This window comes from Neophocaena asiaeorientalis, unplaced genomic scaffold (genome assembly GCF_003031525.2).
Source record: "Neophocaena asiaeorientalis asiaeorientalis breed wild unplaced genomic scaffold, Neophocaena_asiaeorientalis_V1.1 scaffold78, whole genome shotgun sequence".
Lineage (NCBI taxonomy): Eukaryota > Metazoa > Chordata > Mammalia > Artiodactyla > Phocoenidae > Neophocaena > Neophocaena asiaeorientalis.
In genome coordinates, this window is record NW_020175018.1 from 18,324,402 (window position 1) to 18,342,954 (window position 18,553).

The following is an 18,553-nucleotide window of genomic DNA, read 5'->3' on the forward strand; positions in this document are numbered from 1 at the left end:
ATCTCGCGCTGCGGCCCGCAGGCCGGGTTCCGGCACGTCTTGCGCTCCTCGGGCCGCACGGCTTCGGCCGCCTCGCACAGGTCGCTGTACACGGAGCTGTCGAAGCCGGGCGAGAGCATCTTCCAGCAGCGCACGATGCGGAACTGGTAGCCCTCGCCGCAGGTGCGCGAGCACTCGCTCCAGCTGCTAGTCTCCCACCTGCCTCGGGACGGGCACGGCCTTCAGCGACCCCCACCCTCCTCCCGCTGGCCGGGACCCCACGGCCCAGCTCCTCCTTCCCGCGTGGGGTCCAAATCCACCACGGGCTGTCAGACAGGAAGCTGGCCAGGCCCCACAGGGAAGCTGTTGCCATGACGACCCCCGCCTCCCCCGCTGTAGGAAACACCTGGGTAGGGTGGTGAGTGGGCACCCGAGCCTGCACTTGGCCGGCTTGCCCAGGAGCCCTTGTAGCCTCCACCTGCTCTCACCTCCAGACCACCTCCAGCCACTTCAGGGAAACAAAGTCCCGGCCTTGTTGCTTTGCTGACGCTGTTCCCTCCTCCCAGAGTGCCTTCCCCTCCTGCCACTGCTGCCCTTCTTCCTCCAACTGGGGATCCTGCCTCAGTGTCCTGGAGCCCCGAGCCCCACCATGGGGGCTCTCTCTGAGGGGAAGAGCAGACCCCCCCATGGCTGACCACTCAGCTTCTCACAAAGGAGCAAACGCACAGAGAGCAGAGGCCCCGGGATGGAGCAGAGGCCCCGGGATGGAGCAGAGGCCTCGGGATGCAGCAGAGGCCCCGGGATGGAGCAGAGGCCCCGGGATGCAGCAGAGGCCCCGGGATGCAGCAGAGGCCCCGGGATGCAGCAGAGGCCCCGGGATGCAGCAGGCCAGAAGAAAAGAGGGTGTGAAGCTGCGTCAGAGAGCGGGATGCACTTGGCCTCCAAGGCCGGGCACCCTTGGGCTCATCTTGGGACCACCATGGTCATGACCAGAAAGAGGACATGCTTGGGGCTCAGCCTCGGACCATCTGTGAGGCAGGACAGGAGGCCTGGGGCCTAGGAAGATAGGGCCTCCCCCACAGCCCAGACACCCATCAGCCTGGAATTTCGGGAATAATCCCTTTGGGCTTCTCAAAATTCTAGATGCACCGAGTAGACCTGGGGGCGGCAGGAGCAAAGAGTCATGTTCAGAATGGTTCTCAACCTGCAGTGGGAGTCATTGATTGAACGCCCACTGTGTGCAAGGCATAGTGACAGATTTTACCGCAAAACGTGGGAAATGACGCAGGGACCGACAGTAGGCCAGTGCAGCCCCCCTCGCAGGCCTGTGGCCCGCCTGGGTGACGGAGCAAGGTTCAGACTCCCGCCCCTCCCGCAGGCAGGGGCAAAGCAGAGCCCCAGGCCCCCGCCTCCCGCCCCCCACACACACCCTGCTCGGGGCCTGGGTGGCAGGTACCTGGGCTGGCACTCCCTCCCTGCACAGAACTCCTGGACAGGCTCAGGCCGGGTCAGGGCGTCACAGTAGCTGTCGTCCACCTCGATGCCATCATAGCGGACGCACATGGCGTACGTCGACATGACACCTGGGTTCAGGACAAGGGAGGGGCCAGGTGAGCCAACTGTGAGCACCTTGGTGACCGGCAGACAGGCCATGTGACCATGGGCGAGTCACCCGACCACTCAGCACTTCCCGGTTTAAATCGGGGATAGTGACAGTTACCAGCTGACAGGTCTGCAGGTGGAGCCCAGCGAGGACGGCTTTGTGGATCTGAACTCTCTCCCCGTCCATGTCCCGTAGCCTGACCTCTTCTTTTTGCACCCTCACCCCATCCAGCCCAGGCTGGGCACCCAGTTTATGTGTCACAAACCCTGGGTTTTAAATAAACTCAGATTGGCCCTTACAGAGGCCCAGAGGCAAAGCCAGCCAAGCGTCACTCATTTTCATTCATTCAACAACTACCCATCCATGGATGGATGGATGGATGGGTGGATGGGTGGATGGGTGGGTGGGTGGATGGATGGATGGATGGATGGATGGATGGATGGATGGATGAGTGGATGGATGGATGGACGGATGGATGGATGGATGGATGGATGGATGGGTGGATGGATGGATGGATGGATAATCTAACCATTCCAGCCCTTTGCAGAGTCCTCAGATGTTATATTAGATCTTCAGATCCTCCCTGCCCTTCCGTGGCATGCCCTAGTCCTTTCAAACTCCCTCTTAAACTTTCTTTAATCATTATTGTGATTAAATACCTGGTACTCTATAAATCCCATCGGGGGACAGTACGTAAAGGGCCAGCCCTCAACTAAAATTATTAATTCCTTGAGCCCCAGCTCCACCTTCTGCTTCTCTGGTCTTCCTCCCCTGCAACCCGTGCTCGGTACCGAGCTGGCACGTGGGCCAAAGTCACTACACAGTGGGTGGGTCCCTGCCAAAGAGCCAGGATGGCTCAGGGAGAGTGTTAACATGGGGTTAACATTGGTGAAATGCCCAGGTGAGGTTAGGGTTTGTGGTGGTTGTTATTACTGGTGTGTGTGCGTGTGTGTGTGTGTGTGTGTGTGTGTGTGTGTGTGAGAGAGAGAGAGAGAGGGACCCAGCCTTCCTGAATGATGGAGGGAATGGAACCCTCCTCACTGGGGTCACCCTTCCCCCAGAGGGAAATCGATTTCCCCGTAAACCAAGGGCCCCAGCCACCTTGCGCTCCCTTCCCAGCGGCGCGTGTCTGAAAGCCGGCGGCTCCTGCCTCTCCAAGCCCCAGCCCTGGACGGAATGAAACAGCCTGGGAAGCAGCCCACATGGGGATTTTTTCTTTTTTCCGTAAGGGCCGAGCCAGGTTGCAATCACTGGTGCCTCTCCGCCAGCGCTGGGCTGTGTCGTCTTTCGCCGTCGCTGAGGGGGAGACTGGCTTCCTGGCCAGGTCTGTTCAGAGTGTTCCAGGCCTCAGAGACACCAGCTCTGGGGCCCAGGGAGGTCCAAGTTTAGGGACTTGCAGACCCTCAGCAAGTGCCTGATTATTCATTCCCTCCTCGTCATCGAGTGGAAACACAGCAGGTCCTGATCAAGAGAGACGGGAATGCTGGTCCCAGCCCAGTCTCTCGCTGGTGGGGTGGGGGTGACGTGAGCGCTGTCAGACGTTCTGGGCCTCAGCGTGCTGCTCAGAGGAGCCCCCCGGGGATGCAGGGCAATCAGAGCGCCAGTCGTCTGGACACCCACCTCCCTACAGCAGTCTTGCACGCGGTGCTTTTCAAACCTTCTTACTGAGCCCTTTCAGACCGAGCCCTTCCTCTAGATAAAAGGCGCAGAGAAGCCCGACACTCAGCTGGGTGGGCTTGCTCTGCCCGAGGTGCGTGAGCTCGGGGCCCGCCCGCTCCATTCCCCTCAGCCCGCGTCCAGGAGGTGCCAAGAACAGCTGGAAATCATCACTTGAGGCTCAAGCTCAGAGTCCAAACCGATGCACCTACATTTCTACCGCTCCCAGGAGCGTCTTTAAGGAAAGGAGAGATTGCTTGCTGCCATGGCTGAAGTTCAAAGACACAGGAGAGCTGCTATGTGCCAGCGACACTGTGGAGGTTTGCACAGACACCGTGGGCCACGGAAGGTCTGTAAACCACCCCTGCCCCCAACGCCAGCCCGGCCTCGGCGCCCCGGTACAGTGGGATTTGGAGGAGAGCCGGCCACAGGGGTCCCGTTCAGCAGGGATCCGACTCCACCACTTCTGCCGAGCGCCACCTGTGCGCAGCTTGGTGCCTCTGCGGGGACGGGGGGCCCACTCCGCGTCAGGGCCGTTCATGCCAGTCCCGGACAGGCTCGTCTAAAGGAGAGCGCTTCCTTTCAGCAGAGCCCAAATCTGTCTTTCTCACTTCCTTTCTTCTTTCGTCCTACTTTGCGCCTCGGGCCACCCAGGGCAGGTCTGCCCATACCCTGCCTGGCCACTCTGTGGGTATTGAGAGATGGTGCTGTGACCTCCCTGGGGACCATCTTTCACCCAGGGCCAGGCTCAGGCCCCTCGCCACAGAGGCTGCTTCGTCCTGGAGGGATCTCAGGCGACGCCGCCTCCCCGGGCAGCGATGTGTCCGGGAGGAACAGGAGACGCTCCCAGTCACATGGTCTGTGACAATCCCGGCGTGCGTGGGGACGACATCGGGGCTCCCGATTCAGAACAGGACCCTGCCCTTGGGGAGCAGGCTCTCAAAGCAGGCTCCTCCAGCACCCATCCCAGCGCTCAACCCTGTCCTCTCCCAAGACCAGCAGCAGCAGTGCTGGCCGTGGCGCCCGCTTGTTCAGCTTTGGCCATGACAACTTACTTCTCGTTTCGTGTCTAGCCCTGTAACCACGTTTGGAAAGGCGGACATCCCGTTTTACAGGTAGAAAGTTGAGTCGTGGAGAGATTAAGCATTTGCCAAGGGCATGGGGTGTGGTAGACCAAATAGCACATCCCAAGCGTTCACCACATACCCCACAAAGCCCACCGTGTGCCCTCCAGAATGTCAGGGGGCCAAACTCAGCCTATCCCGTGCCCTGCTGGGGGAGGAGGGGCATGTAAAAGGAGGGGCCCCAGATTCCAGCCCAAGACGGAGAGCCTGTGGTCCATTCAGAGCCCTGCGGGGCCACCTCCCCAGCTCCTCCCTCGGGCCCTCCTCCTGAGATGCCAACCAGGGCTGCAGGAGGTGTGACCACGCCCAGACCATCGGTTGGCCAGGCTCCGGTCGGTGGCTTGCTAATTCTTCCACACTGGCCAGAGCACGCAGGGGACATCCAGAGCTCTGGCCAGCTGGGGGTGGGAGTGCAAGGGCAGGGTCGGGGGCATCATACATTTTGCGTGGCAGTAACTCGTCTTGCCCAAACCCACACATGAAGTCGCAGGTATAGATAAGGCGGCACCCGGGGTCTCCCTACATTTGCCACAGGTCCCGGACCTGGGCCTGGCGTCTGACCTTGCAGCAGTCCCCAGGGGGAGGGGACCAGAGCTGGCGGCAGATGGATCCCCAGGCCCTGGGCTGTAAGCCAGAAGCTCGCTGTGGTGGCATCCAGCCATGTGAGCAGACATAGGTTCAGACACTTACTAACCCCAGGCAACCCCGGGGGTCTCCGTTCCCCTCCTGCTTCCTCCCTGGACGAGGTCCTAGAATCCGAACGGTTCCCTCTGCCACAGACCACGTGGGTCTATTTCCCCCTCCTACGTTTGCTGTAAGCAAAAGTAAGATCCTGACCACCTGAGATTTCTTACTTTTTAACCAGAAGGATGTTTGTTCTAACAAGGTGTGATACGAAGAATGATGAGGGAGCCTCTGGGGGGCTGCCTAACCCCCAAGCGGCTGGGCCTTACCGTGGTCCAGCACGTCGTAAGCACAAGGACATCCAAACTCCCACCTCATCGCACTGCCTCGTGGGTCAGGAAACTGCTAGATAAGCTCCGTGTGGGCAATTTGGGGCTACAAGCAGGTGCATGGGCCCCGAAGCCCGGACTCGCGCCCACCGGGGAGGTGCCGCCCTTCGGCACCCGTCACGGGTACCTGTGGTGCAGGTGGAGCTGCAGGGCTCGTGGGACGAGAGCTTCCACCGGTACATGTCCGCGGGACTCACGCCATGCTTGCGCGTCTTGGGCCTGGTCCTGAAAGCAGGTGAAGCAGAGAAGGGGGTGAGTTTCACGGGAGGATGTGTTCTCATCCATGGGGCGTGGTTGTGTACCTGTCCTGAGCTCCAGGCAGAATCGCCACCTGTCGGGGTCCCAGTGCCCACCGTCTAGAACAGAGACAAGGGAAGCAGCGCCCACGGGGCGGCAGGTTGTAGGAAGGAACGGACGTTGGCATTTTCCATCTCAATGACTGTCTGAGCTCACTGGCCTGCAGCCATCAGAGCACCTTCGGGGGCTGGGGGGTGAAGAATCTGGGGCTCCCCAACATCGCAGTTGCTCCTTCCACACACACAGCCTTCTCGCTGTCACCTTCTAGCAGGGTCGTGCAGATTCCTCCTGCCCTGTCCCCGGGAAGGGACCGGAGAAGCACCTGGTGTGCTGAGAAGGTGCAAGAATTCTCTCCCACGGCCTCCCTCAGCTGGGATTCTGACTGAATGGGGCACACTAGCCATTGGGCCTCCAATGATCAAAATAGAAAAGCTCAGCTGCAGACGGGGGAGTGGCCGCGTCCCCTCCAGACGCCTCTGCCCAGGTCTGCAACGGCTGCTGTGCCAGGGAACGCCGGGCTGGGTCCCCGCCAGCGACGGGCTCGGATTCTTGGCCGGAACTCAGACGGCCCAGCCAACTATTGTTAGGACTGTTTGCTTCTTTGAACCAGTCGGTGTGCTGGGGCCCAACCTCCGTATCCAACGTGCAGGCTCGTTTTGGACTCGGCAGGGGCAGAGGGAGGTGGCGGCAGCTCCCAGAGCCCGGGCATCTGCTCTGAGATGCAGACGGCTGAGTCTGAATGCGGCCCGTGGAACCCTGCCACCCCCAGAGCCGGCAAAGGGGACGTGGTGCCACGGCCCGGGGGACGGCACATCCCTGAGACCCCACCGCCCAGCTCCACTTCCCTTCCTGCCCAGAGGGGCTGACTGAAGACCACCCTAAGCTCAGACCCTCTCACAGAGCACACTCGCAGGTCCTTTCCTTGGGGCTTTCTGTCACCCCGGAGGTCAGGCTTAGATGAGGGTTGCAGGGCATCCATTCTAAAAGGCCTTCCAGTCGATTCTGTGATAGAGACGTTGGTTTGGATTCAACTGGGAGTTTACTGTTTGTCTTCCAACTTCTGGAATTTCACAAGTGGATGAGAACGGCTCTTCCACTTTACTTTTGCATAAATTTTGCCCTGAAGACACATCACGCTCTGAGAACCAGGAAATAGTCTACCCACGGACCTTAAGTAACGAATTTACTGATGCGGCTACGTTAACCCAGGAAGGAGGGAGAGTGAGGAGAGGGAGGGGAAAGCCGAGGGCAGCCGGCCACAGGCGGGCGGCTGGGACCCCTCACCTGGTGGCATCCCCACCGGGAGCCTGCCCCAGCCTTTCCACACATACGGGGGAAGGGGAAGGTCCTCCCTCTTTCCTCCTTAAAAGTGAGCGGGAACTTTAAGATGGGGCGCTCCACCCACCCAAGACCCAAGCATCTCAGAACACGGGACCCGCGGAACCTCCCCAGGGAGGAAGAGCCTGATTCTGAAATGTGCTGATTGGGTCCCCCACCCTCCTTTCCACAGCTTTAAATTCTCCCCAAGAACAAAAGGGGATGAAAAGATCCAGCCCCTGCCTGGCCACCCCACCCATGGAGAAGCCATCTTTATCTAATTACACCCTCCTGGGCCAGCAGGCAGCGTGACTCATTCTGGAGAGACAGCAAACGGTTCAAAATAACCCTTCGGGTTTTAAGCACCAAAGGTATTTTTTTTGGGGGGGGGGCTGCCCACATGGCACTGCTCGTGGGAGCACCGCATAGGCGCCTGTCCCGCCTCTCGAAACGTGTATTTGCACAGCAATGCAATGCCTAAAAGACCCTGTTCTCGGAAGTGGGGCCCTGGGGAGGAAAACACCCAGGAAATCGCTGAAACCACCAACCCTCCACCCGCCTCCATCTGGAAGGAAGATAGTACCCTCTGATCCGAAAGGCTCGGACCACCTCAGCCCTGGGATGCCTCAGATCCCGCGTCTGGACCCTTTCCCCAGGACCGCCACGCTTGTTTATAAAAGGCTCATAAAGTGCTTTGCTTCCCCGCCACCCCCGATCCAGGCTGAGACAGGGACCCTGTGTCTCTGTGTCTCGGACGCTTGTTCCCAACGCCAGCGTCTGGTGTCGGGGCGTCCCTTGATTATTCGGGGCTGTTCTGAGAAGGTGAAAATAACCTTTCCTTTCTGGGCTGCCCCTTTGATTTCGCCCTCTCTGAGCAGACGCGACTTCCTGTGTTTGGACAACTAGCTGTGACAGGGCTATTTTGTCCTGGCGGTTCCCCCGTCACCTCCCTCAGCCCTTTATCTCCAAAGACCATCTTTGGTCTCTGGTCCGCGGTGTACTTTGAAGCAGCTGGTGGGGGAGCCGCCCATCTCACCACGTCAGGACTTTCTGAGTAATGACCATCATTGTATTAGTTCCTGCATCCCACATGGCAACGGAAACCCAATCATTCCCCTTAGGGCCCAGGGGTGGGGTGGGAGTCAACTGGGATGGGGCAGGAGATGTTCTTTGTAATGTGACCTAAGGACCCAAAAGCCTGTGCCATGACCTGGCTTAAGAATCCTTGAGTGCCCGACCGGCGGGCCCTGAAGCATCGTCTGACAAGCCCCTCGCTCAGGGACGGGGAACTGAGGACCAGAGAGGGTCACCGACGGGTCCGGGTCCCAGGGGAACGGGGCGGGGAGAAGAGAGTTGAGATGGAGACCCACTGGCACTTTCCGTGCCTGAAGCCAAATTAAACAGCAGCCTGTGTGCCACCCTGGTAAACCCATTCATAGAGGGCTCCTGACCATGAGATAGGCGGCCTTCCTCGCACGGGCCGTGGTCCCAGAAGGGCTCCTCCCCCACCCCGGAGGCTTATGATCTTTCCCGTTTACTGGGTCCTCACCAGGTGCCTTCAGCGCTTCAGTACCGGATGGAGCTCAATCCTCCGGCCGGCCCTGGGGCTGAGAAGAGCCCTGAGTAACTGGCCCCGGATCACAACAGCACGTGCCGGCTGATTCTGAACCCCCCTCTCAGACTCAGAGCCTGTCTCGCCCTTCCGGCCGCTGGATGCCACACACCCCCAAGGCCCACTCCCTGCATTCTGAACCCGGGCCAGGCAAGCAGATGGCCTAGATGGACCCTACGGGAAGAAGGGCAGCCGCAGGAGGCTCCAGACCTCCCACTCTGGCCACATGTGCAAAGAATTCCACCCAGAGCCTCAGAATGGCCCCGGATGTGCCCTGGGTATCTCATGGGGCCTCGGAAAACAGCTTGAGAAAAGAGGGGGGCACCTCCTGTGGGCTCAGGGGCCCAGCTTCCCTGCTCTCGTCCCCGGGGAAGGGTGAGAGAGTCATCTCCACTTGCCTCACCTCAAGAGTGAACCCCAAATCTTCCATCAAACTCAATTCCCCGAGGACGCCCGCCTCTGCACCCTCAGCCCTGGCTAGGGTTCCACGGGCTTGGTGTCTAAAGCCAAGGGGTTTGGGTGGGTCCTCAGAAAACAAGATAAAATAAAACCCAGTGCACTTGGACTTCCCCGGTGACACAGTGGTTAAGAATCCGCCTGCCAATTCAGGGGACACGGGCTCGATCCCTGGTCCAGGAAGATCCCACGTGCCACAGGGCAACTAAGTACACGTGCCACAACACCCGAGCCTGTGCTCTAGAGCCCGCGTGCCACAACGACTGAAGCCCGCGCGCCTAGAGCCCGTGCTCCGCAACAAGAAAAGCCACCGCAGTGAGAAGCCCGCGCACCGCAAGGAAGAGTAGCCCCCGCTCGCTGCAGCTAGAGAAAGTCCATGTGCAGCAACGAAGACCCAACGCAGCCAAAAGTTTAAAAATTAATTAATTAATTAATTTTAAAAAAAGGCAAAAAACAGTGGGCTTGTTCCTGCCTCTAGTCCCCGCTCGCCACCAGGGGTGCATGCAGCAACGAAGACCCAACGCAGCCAAAAGTTTAAAATTTAATTAATTAATTAATTTTAAAAAAAGGCAAAACACAGTGGGCTTGTTCCTGCCTCTAGTCCCCGCTCGCCACCAGGGGTGCTGAGCCTGGCTCAGTCTGTTTAAACCAGCCTCTCTGCCCTGTTAGCCTAGAGAACAGGGGAGTCATCATTGGCCCAGGGAATTGTCCTCTAGTAGGGATAGTGGAGGCCTGGAGCCACCCTGATCCCAGCTGACCCCAACCCAGGGAGGCTCCTGGCCTCAGACTCTTCCAGGGCCAGCCATGACTCAGGTGTCCCCAAGTGTGACTGTCCAGGCCTCCCCCGCGTGTCCTTCGCTCTGGACTCTCTCCCACGGCCCGTCCCAGGGCAGCTCCAGCCCCACTGCAGGAGGCCTTGTTCCTAGTGCCTGACTCGGGGCCTGGACCCTGGCTGGGGACCCCACTGAACCGTCCCCCAGTCTCCTCCGTGGCCAGCAGGGAAGGTTGTCCTGAGCCACCCCACCTTCGGGGAACGTTACGGTCTCCCGCAAGAGCTGTCCCACCTTACGCACAGTGACCATGTGTGTAATGAACATCCAGACCGAGAACCTAAGGACCCCAAGCCTCCAGTCTCTGAGCCCTAAGGACGTCGCTTACCTACCTCTCTGAGCCCAATACCCCTCCCTAAAGCTAAGGCTGGTTGTGATGAGAACATGTCTCTGTGCACATGGAACACTTAGCCCCAAGTGCTCAGAACTGTCCACCTCTTCCCCCCCTCTGCCCCCCAGTTCCCGGAATCACATCACACGTGGGCACTCGGCACCAGCTTTAGCCCGTGGACCTAACTTGTGGGAAAGATGCTAAAACCCAGGCCTCTGACCCCCTGCTCAGATCCGCGGGGTGAGGCGGGGGGGCCCTGGGCGGGGGCGGCTCTCTCCCACCTACCTCCGTCCCGGCCCTCACCCAGCAGCCCCCAGACAGGACTGGGGAGTTGCCTCCTACCTGGCTTTCTGCGTCCTGTTCCCAGCCAAGGCAGGGAGGCTGGCACTGGCGTTGGGGAATGGGGCCTCGGAGGAGGTGTTGGCCACTCTGTCAGTGCTCAGCTCCAGGTAGGACCCGTTGAGCAGGTAAGCACCGGCTCCCTCGTTCTCCTCGTACTCGACGTAGAGGCTGTCGGCCGGGGAGCCCCTCGGGGCGCCCTGTGCAAAGATGCTGTTGCTGGTCTCATTGAGGGGGACCTCCTTGGAGTCGGAGCCCGTGTCCAGGAGCTGGTCGGAGATGGCGTTGGCTGAGAGGAGCTCCTGGGAGGTAAAACGGGCGCCGGCCTCCTGGTCATCCTGGTGTCCCGCGAGAGCCGTCCCGGTGGCGTTGCCGTCTACAGGGGAGATGGGTGGCTCAACCTCCGGTGCCCCCTCATGGCGGGGCAAGGGCTGCCCTGGGCAGGGGCGGAGCAGGGGTGCTGCCCCAAAGACCTGAACCGGGAAGCGTCCAGAGGCAGGTTTCTGCCCAATGAGCGGACACAGATCGCCTGGCAGAGGCTTGCGAGCCGGCCTGGACAACCTCTTGTTGGGGAGCCTGCTTGACCTCTGCCGTGGGTTGGATAGGGTTTCCCCGAAATTCACATCTGCCCCGAACCTCAGAATGCGAGCTTATGTGGAAATAAGACCTTCACAGACATACAGATCTCCAGATGAGATCGTCACGGACCCTATACCTGCAACGCCTGCTGTCCTTTTAAGAAGAGAACACGCAGAGACACACGGACGCAGAGGAGAAGCCGTGTGAAGACAGAGCAGAGTCTGCAGCGATGCGGCCACAAGCCAAGGGACGCCTGCGCCACCGGGAGCTGGAAGCGGCGGGAAGGACCCTCCCCTGGAGCCTCCAGAGGGAGCACAGCCCTGCCGACACCTTGATTTTATTCCACAGACTTCTGGCCTCCAGAGCGGGGAGAGAATACGTTTCTGAGGTTTTAAGCCGCCCGGTTGGTGGGAGTTTGCTGCAGGAGCCCCAGGGAACAAATACCGCCTCTAAAGTGTTTCCTACTTGAAGACTCTCAGGGTCTTGGAAACTTGCCCCCAAGTCAGTGAGGGGAGCCTTCTCAAGTCTGCTCTACCCTCCACCCCTCAGCAGGGCTGATGGTCCAGCCCAGCCCCGACGTGTCACTCCACGGCCCTCAGGAGCACAGCCAAGCTGTCAGCGTGGGGTCAGGGACTGTGACCCACCGCTGCGTCTTCAGCTGCACCTCCTGCGGCTTCCCCTGGAGCCTGTCGCGCCAGGCTGGCCCTTGCTGGGCCCCTCACCCCCGCCCCTCTCCTGTGCCCTCCCCTGGCTAACCCATACTTGCTCTGGAGCCCTCAGGTCAGGGGTCACCCTCTCCAAGAACTCGAGGTCCTCCCTGTGCCCCTCAGCTGCCCGTCATTCCCTCCCATAGCTCTGGTCACACCTCGCGCGCTATGCTGTCTGTCTGTCTGTCTCCACCGAATGAGTGAGAGCACGGGCTATGGGGCCGGACCATCCTGGATTTGCCCCCAGCTCCTCCGTGGTGGACTGTGTGACGCAGGCAAGACCCCTCCCTCTAAGCCTCAGTCTCCCCACCTGTCAAATGGGGATAACCATACCCACCTGGAGGAAGGTATGTGCAGAGGATGTCTGCTAAGGGCCGGCCCTGGGCCTGCCCGGTCAGCCTGCACGGAACCGGCACCTCTGTCACCCTCTTCTGCAGGTGCCGGGTTCTGAAGACCCTTCACCCGAGGCCCCTCTCCCTGGGAAGCCCCGCCCCACCCCGCCCCTCCTCCTGGTTACCTCGGAAGCCCTTGCCCCTGGGGGGCCCCTCGCAGGCCCTGCCGCTGGCCTGCGCGCACACCTCGTTGGTCTCCTGGCCTTTGCTCAGACCCAGCTCGATCCCCGGGCCCCGGTGGCCGAACAGCCGGTTGTCCAGGCCCAGCTGCTCCGAGGAGGCCTGGCCGTAGAGGGAGCCGTTGTGCTGGAGGAAGCCCACCAGCCCCGCGCCGTCCAGCTCCTGGCTCTCCGCGCTGTCTGAGGCGGGCTCCGAGAAGCCGTAGTAGACGGGCTGGATGCGGTGCGCACGCGGCGGCTGCAGCAACGTGTACTCAAAGGTGATGGAGGGGCTTTTGCCGTTCTGGTTCCACACCTGGGGGAGGAGGAGAAGTGGGACCCCAAGCCCTGCCTCACCCCAGCCCCTTCCCCACCAGCCTGGAGTGGCTGCCGAGGCCCACTGCCCACAAGCCCCTTGAGGACAGAAGACTCTTGTCCCTGAGCTGCAGAAGGCTTTCCTGCTGCGGCCTGCAGCCGCGTCCTTCCCAGGGACTCACCCTTGACCGAAGAACGCTGCCACGCCCACCCAAGGCTATGCGTGGCCCCAGGGGCAGTCCGTGTCCACAGACGGGCGAACACGGCCAGGGAAGGGGCGGAGGGAGCCGTCCGCCCCAGGCACAGGGAGTGAAGGGTGCGCGGGGTGCAGAGAATGTTTTAAAGGTAATAAAACCAATTAAAACCCAACCTGCATTTTACTATCACCGCGTGCCAGCAATCCCAAGTTACAAGAGTGCACCGTCCCACCACCTTCCCCCCGGAGCCCCCCCACTGCCAGCCGAGCGCAGTACCAGGGCCCAGGCCCCTGAGGACCGTCCCAGCATCCGAGCTGACTGGGGGATGGGCTGAGGTTTCTGTCGAGACTGCGTCGCCCCCCAGCTTTCCCCCCTGACTGTCCGGCTCCCCTGACTGAGTGCTCGCGGGTCTTTCGAGGGACGCCGCCTAAGTCAGCTGGTGTCAGAAGCCCCAGGAAGCAGCTCTCAAATGGGAGTTTGGAGCGGGATCCCCCGCCAGCAGGGGTGACGCGAGCCCTCCCTGGCGGTGCATGGACCCCTGAGATCCCCCCAGGTGTCAGGCCGGAATGAGACACCAGAGGAAGAAAATGTGCTTTGGGCGCCATGTCTCAAGTGTTGGGAGTTGGCTGGGCTTGGGGTGTACCTTGAGAAAGGAGAAAGGTCTTCGGAATGTGGCGCTTTGGAGATAGACAGTGAAAGGCTAGGGTGACATCACCACCAAACCTCCAACCTGAGGCCAAGCCAGAGTGTTACCTCCTAGGTGTTACACAGAGACTCACATGTCCTCCAGCAGGGCCAGAAAAGGTAGAAGAACGTCAGAGAGCCGGGGTATGTTGGCTTCTCCACCTCGCCAAGAGCCCGACCGGGAGGAGACTTGGGGCGTGGCGGTCTGAGTCAATCTGCTTAAAAATTTTGAAATCTCAGATTCCCCTGAATCTTTGAGCCTAAAAAGTGGCCATTCCTCACTGTTAAGGCCAGCACCTGGCCCTCGCCTGAAGATCGTACGGAGACCTCTGCCTCCCTGAGGGCCTTGTCCACCTCCTCCCCGGGCCACCTGGCTGATGGCTCACGCTAAGCGCCCTCTTCACCTACTCAGGGGAGCCCTGGGGCTGCTCGGGGGAGACGGGGCCATCGGCAACGACCCTGCAGAACCAGCCGCGGCAGACCGCAGAAGCTGAGCCTGGATGGGGGGAAGTCTCTCCTGTGGGAGCCCCGGCTCAGGACGGAGGAGGGACCACGCTCGCAAGCACCCCAGGGAAGGTGAGGCCAACACACTAAGGGGAGGACCCGTGCTGGCACCACCACAGCAGATGACGGAAGAGGGAGGAAAAGGCTGGAAAAGCCGCCAGGTGACTATTTTCTTCAGAATCACCCGGAGGACGTCCCGGCCGCCACAGTGAAATGAAGCGTGGTGGTGAAGAGTCACCCACGTCACTCAGAGGGACACCTAGAGGGATGGTGTTGGGTGTCCTCCTAGGCCAGGGCCGGTGGCAGGAGATGCCAGTACGGAGCTGAACTGCCCGTGGTAATCAGACAAGGGGGCTCAGGTACCGTAACGAGCAATGAGGTTGACACGGTAGCCAGGGAGCTTGAGCCTTTGGACAGAGCTGACAGAACAAAGGACTCCTAGGGGACAAATGCATGGGCCCAGCAAAGGTTCTTCTCAATCTGTATGATCAGAAGAAATCCCGGGTGGATGATCGCAAAGCAGACGGCAGCTGCCACATAAACGTCACAGTCCCTGCCCAGTTTCCTGGACCACGTTTTAGACCCAGAATCTGCTGGAGGATGGAACAGCCAGGTCCCCGGGAAGAAGGATCCCCAATTGGCTGATATGGTCATGCTCCCCCCAGTTCTTCCACCAGAGAGCCCACAGCTATTTACTTGGTGAGCTGCTCAGTGGAGAAACGGGTAGACATTGTAGGACCAGGGTTCGAGTTGTCATTGTTAACCAGGGACCCAAAGCATCATTGCTGTCCCCTTTACGGTGAGAGCATGTGGATGACAAGTAATGGCCCAAACAAGGCCCAGGTCTGGTTGACAGTCTATCCGCTGGATCCAAGGCTCACCCAGCCCCCAGACGCATAACTGGGAGAGAGCAGAACTTTCCTGTTGGCTCCTTGACCCGGGCGGGGAGCAAATCAGAAACCATATTGCATCCTGGGGGGAAGCACAGAGACTAGCGCCGCTCAAGGACCTAAAGGATGCAGGGGTGCTGACCCCATCATAGCCCCCATTTCATTCCACAGTTTGGCCCCTACAAAAGCAAGACAGATCCAGGAGGGTGACAGTGGATTCCTGCAAGCTCAGCCGAGCAGCAGCCCCAGTGGCAGCTCTGGGACAGATACGGCATCCTTTCTAGAGCGGATTAACCTGCCCTCAAGTTGACCATCTGGCAAATTCTTTTCTACCCCCATCAGGAAGGAGAAGCAGAAGAGCTCTGTTTCACACGTTTAGAGTTCTGACCCAGGGCTATGCTTGACTCTCCCGCTTCCCGTCATAACACGCGGTACAGACGGGTCTGGGCCGTCCTACAGAACGTGACATCGGTCCTCTACATTGACGACATCATGCTTAGCAGACCTGATGAGCAGGACGGGGCACTGGAGGCCTTGGTAAAACATACGTATTCCAGAGGATCGGAGATTAACCCCTGTGAAGACTGGCCCCACATCAGTGAAAATCTCAGGGTCCGGTACTCGAGGGCGGCACAAGACCTCTCCTTGAAAATAAAGGGAAACTTAGCATATCTCATGCCCCCAGTCGTGAAGAATTTAGGACACAACATATTCCGCAGCAGGGAATATTGGTCCAATCCATATACTGGATTTGCCTTGAGTGGGGTCCTGAGGAGAAAGGGCTCTGCAGGAGGCCCAGGCTGTGATGCAAGCAGCCCACCACCTGGGCTGTAATCCCCAGCAGCCCCTGCAGTAATAAAGGTGTCTGTGGTGGGGAAAGATGGACTGTGGAGTTTCTGGCAAACTTTGCTAAGAAAATGATAACGTAGACCCCTAGTATCCTAGAGGAAGGCCATATCACCTAAAATAAATAGACGTTATTTGAAAAAAACCCCTGGTGTGCTATCAGACCCTACTAGAGATGACCCTTTGACCGCAGGACATCAAGTGACCCACACAGCCAGAGCCGAACATTATAACATGAGGCCTCTCAGCTCCGTTAAGTTACGGGGTCAGGAGGGCCCAGCAGCAATCCGGGGCTAGAGGGACAGAAAAGCGGGTGACCCAGCCTCCCAGCATCCGGGACTCTGGTGCCAGCATCCCTCTCTCAGCTCACAGCTACGGCTGCACGGAGTACCCTTAGGGTGAAGACAGAGAGGAGCGAAATGGCAAGACTTGGCTCTGAGCAGCGTCAGCTGGGTCTGGGGGTGCGCGCTGAACATGGGATAGCCCTGAAGAGTTGCTGTGAAGGAAAGTCCTCCCAGAGGGCTTCAGGCCGTGCAGGTAAGGCGGCCACCCAACTTGTTTGGAAGGCAGAGTGGCCCTAAGTAAGAATAAATACTGACTCGTGGACAGGGCACTTGGCTTGGCCGGTTGGTTGGGAGCCTGGATGGAAAAGACTTTAAGATCGGGCACGAGGAGGTCTGGAGAAGACACGCGCAGCTGGATCAGTGGCGGAGACGTAACACGTGAAGGTCTCTGGATCACCTGTGAACGCACACTACAGGGCGCCCACCCTGGGAGGGGCACGAAACAAACGGGTGAGAGATAGAACGTCTTTGCCACCTGCCGTGGGCCAGCCTCTGGCATTGGTCAGGTGGGTGGGCTGTGTCTCCACCGTATCCCTCAGCCTCCATGAAAGCCGGCAGGCCTCCAAGAGCCCCTTGACATCACCTGATTTCAGTGGTAATTCCTCTGCATTTTCAGATCTGGGGCACCAAGCGGCAATGCCATTCGCTTCTAGACAGTAGCCACGGGAGAAGTCCCGGCAAGCTAGCCATAACAAGCCAAACTCTCTTGCCCTCTGCCCGCGCCCCGTGCACTCCCCCCAGGGGCCATGAGCATCCTGGGTGCAGCACCAGGGGGACAGCCGTGACAGGCACTGCCATGGTCCCTCAGCATCAAGGACCTGGCAGGAGTGCCACAGTGTCCATGGGGCCGAGGCTAGGGAACTCCATGGGGGGCTTGAACCCCAACCTGGGGAGTGGGGAGTGGGTCCTGCATCCCTGTACCCCATCCAGCCTTCTGTCCTCATCTCCCCACACAGTTCCTGATGTCCTGCACAGAACCTCCTGCTGTGCACATCCTCCAGGGGTGCTAACAGAGGGAAGGAAGGAAGGAAGGAGGGAAGGAAGGAAGGAGGGAAGGGAGGAAGGAAGGAAGGAGGGAGGGAGGGAGGGGAGAGGAGGGTCACACAAGTGAGAGTGTGAGTCAGCAGGTGCTTGGGTGAACAAGTGAACAGGTAAATGAATTAATGAGTAAATGGGAGACTAGTGAAGGAATGAAAATCTGAGCGAGGGCTGGGTTGAGGGAGTGACTCAGTGAGTGAACGAGGGACTGAAGGAATGAGGCCCACCCCGAGATGCGTGGAGGCGCTGGCCCGGAAGCCCCCCGCCTGCTGCCGGCTTCTGGGGAAGCCCCGGAGCCGCGGCCCACGCACCATGACGTTCAGGCCCTGGTTGGTGGGCCCCTGCGCCACGATGTACTCGATTCCCGTCTCGTACACGTCCATGGGCCGCCGGTACTTGACCACGGTGCCGGCGATGTTGAAGTTCTTGGGGCTGTCCACCTTGAAGTTGCCATTGAAGAAGTAGTAGCCGGCTTCATCTGCAAGAGCTGAAAGGGCACAGCTGCCTGGTCACCTGAGCCGGAGCGGCCGGAGTGGGGATGGGGGGGGGCAGGACCTCGCACTCGGGACCTCTGGCCAACCTGTGGATCCCTGTGACCCTCCCCAAGCACCCAAAGACAGGAAACACCACGTCGTGGGAGTGGGACGCTCTGTTTGCACACGGCATGTGGCCCTGACCAGGGAGGTGTGGGTCCTCCTTCCTATCAGCCTAAAATAAACAAGGGCTTGTCTGGACGACTGAGGGTGGCTGGCCCAGGGCCCACTTGGTCCTGCCGTTCCAGCCGCCTCCAAAGGGGCTGGGGCTGAGAGGTGATGTAGAGCATAGGGACCAAGCGACCAGGTCGAGACACACGCTGGACAGCAGGTGTCCGCCGGGTTGGGGCAGGGCCACCCTGCCTGGCTCTACTGCAGACTTCCCCATGTGAGCCAGACTGACTTGGCACCCCCAGCTTCCCCTCCCGTGACACGGGGAGGGGACCGTAGTGCCCCACCAGGGCCCAGGCCGAGCAACACTGCAGCCCTGTCCCAGCGGCCCCAGCAGGCCCTACCTGACCCCAAGCTGACCAGTTCCGTGCTCTCGCTGGGAGCATGACATTCTGCCGCCCAGACCGGGGGACCCGGCTGACCGTTGGCCGGATCGGCCCATTCCCCCCGGTGTGGCTCCCAGTCAGCCTCTCTCTGAGGCAGGGTGCCGGAGGACACTTGGAACCAAGGACTTCAGAAGGACATCCACTCCCAGAACTGGAGCGCGATGACGCCCAGACAGCGGGAACGCACGTGCGGCCCCCCGCAATGGGCTGGGACATCTGTCCAGAGGCGGGACGGCTGGCCCTCCCTGGGAG

At 60.0% G+C, this 18,553-nt stretch overlaps 1 protein-coding gene across 1 annotated transcript in view; it reads right to left on the reverse strand.

Annotated features, from left to right (window-relative positions):
• Positions 1-18,553, reverse strand: part of ADAMTSL2 (ADAMTS like 2) — a 34,001-nt gene that overhangs the window by 5,518 nt on the left and 9,930 nt on the right. Inside the window, exons 9-14 of the mRNA XM_024762360.1 lie at positions 17,523-17,698; positions 12,361-12,709; positions 10,561-10,933; positions 5,503-5,600; positions 1,436-1,562; positions 3-198 (exon numbers count right to left, since the gene is read on the reverse strand). Of these exons, the coding sequence (XP_024618128.1) occupies positions 3-198; positions 1,436-1,562; positions 5,503-5,600; positions 10,561-10,933; positions 12,361-12,709; positions 17,523-17,698 (1,319 nt within the window). The remainder of the gene's footprint in view (positions 1-2; positions 199-1,435; positions 1,563-5,502; positions 5,601-10,560; positions 10,934-12,360; positions 12,710-17,522; positions 17,699-18,553) is intronic.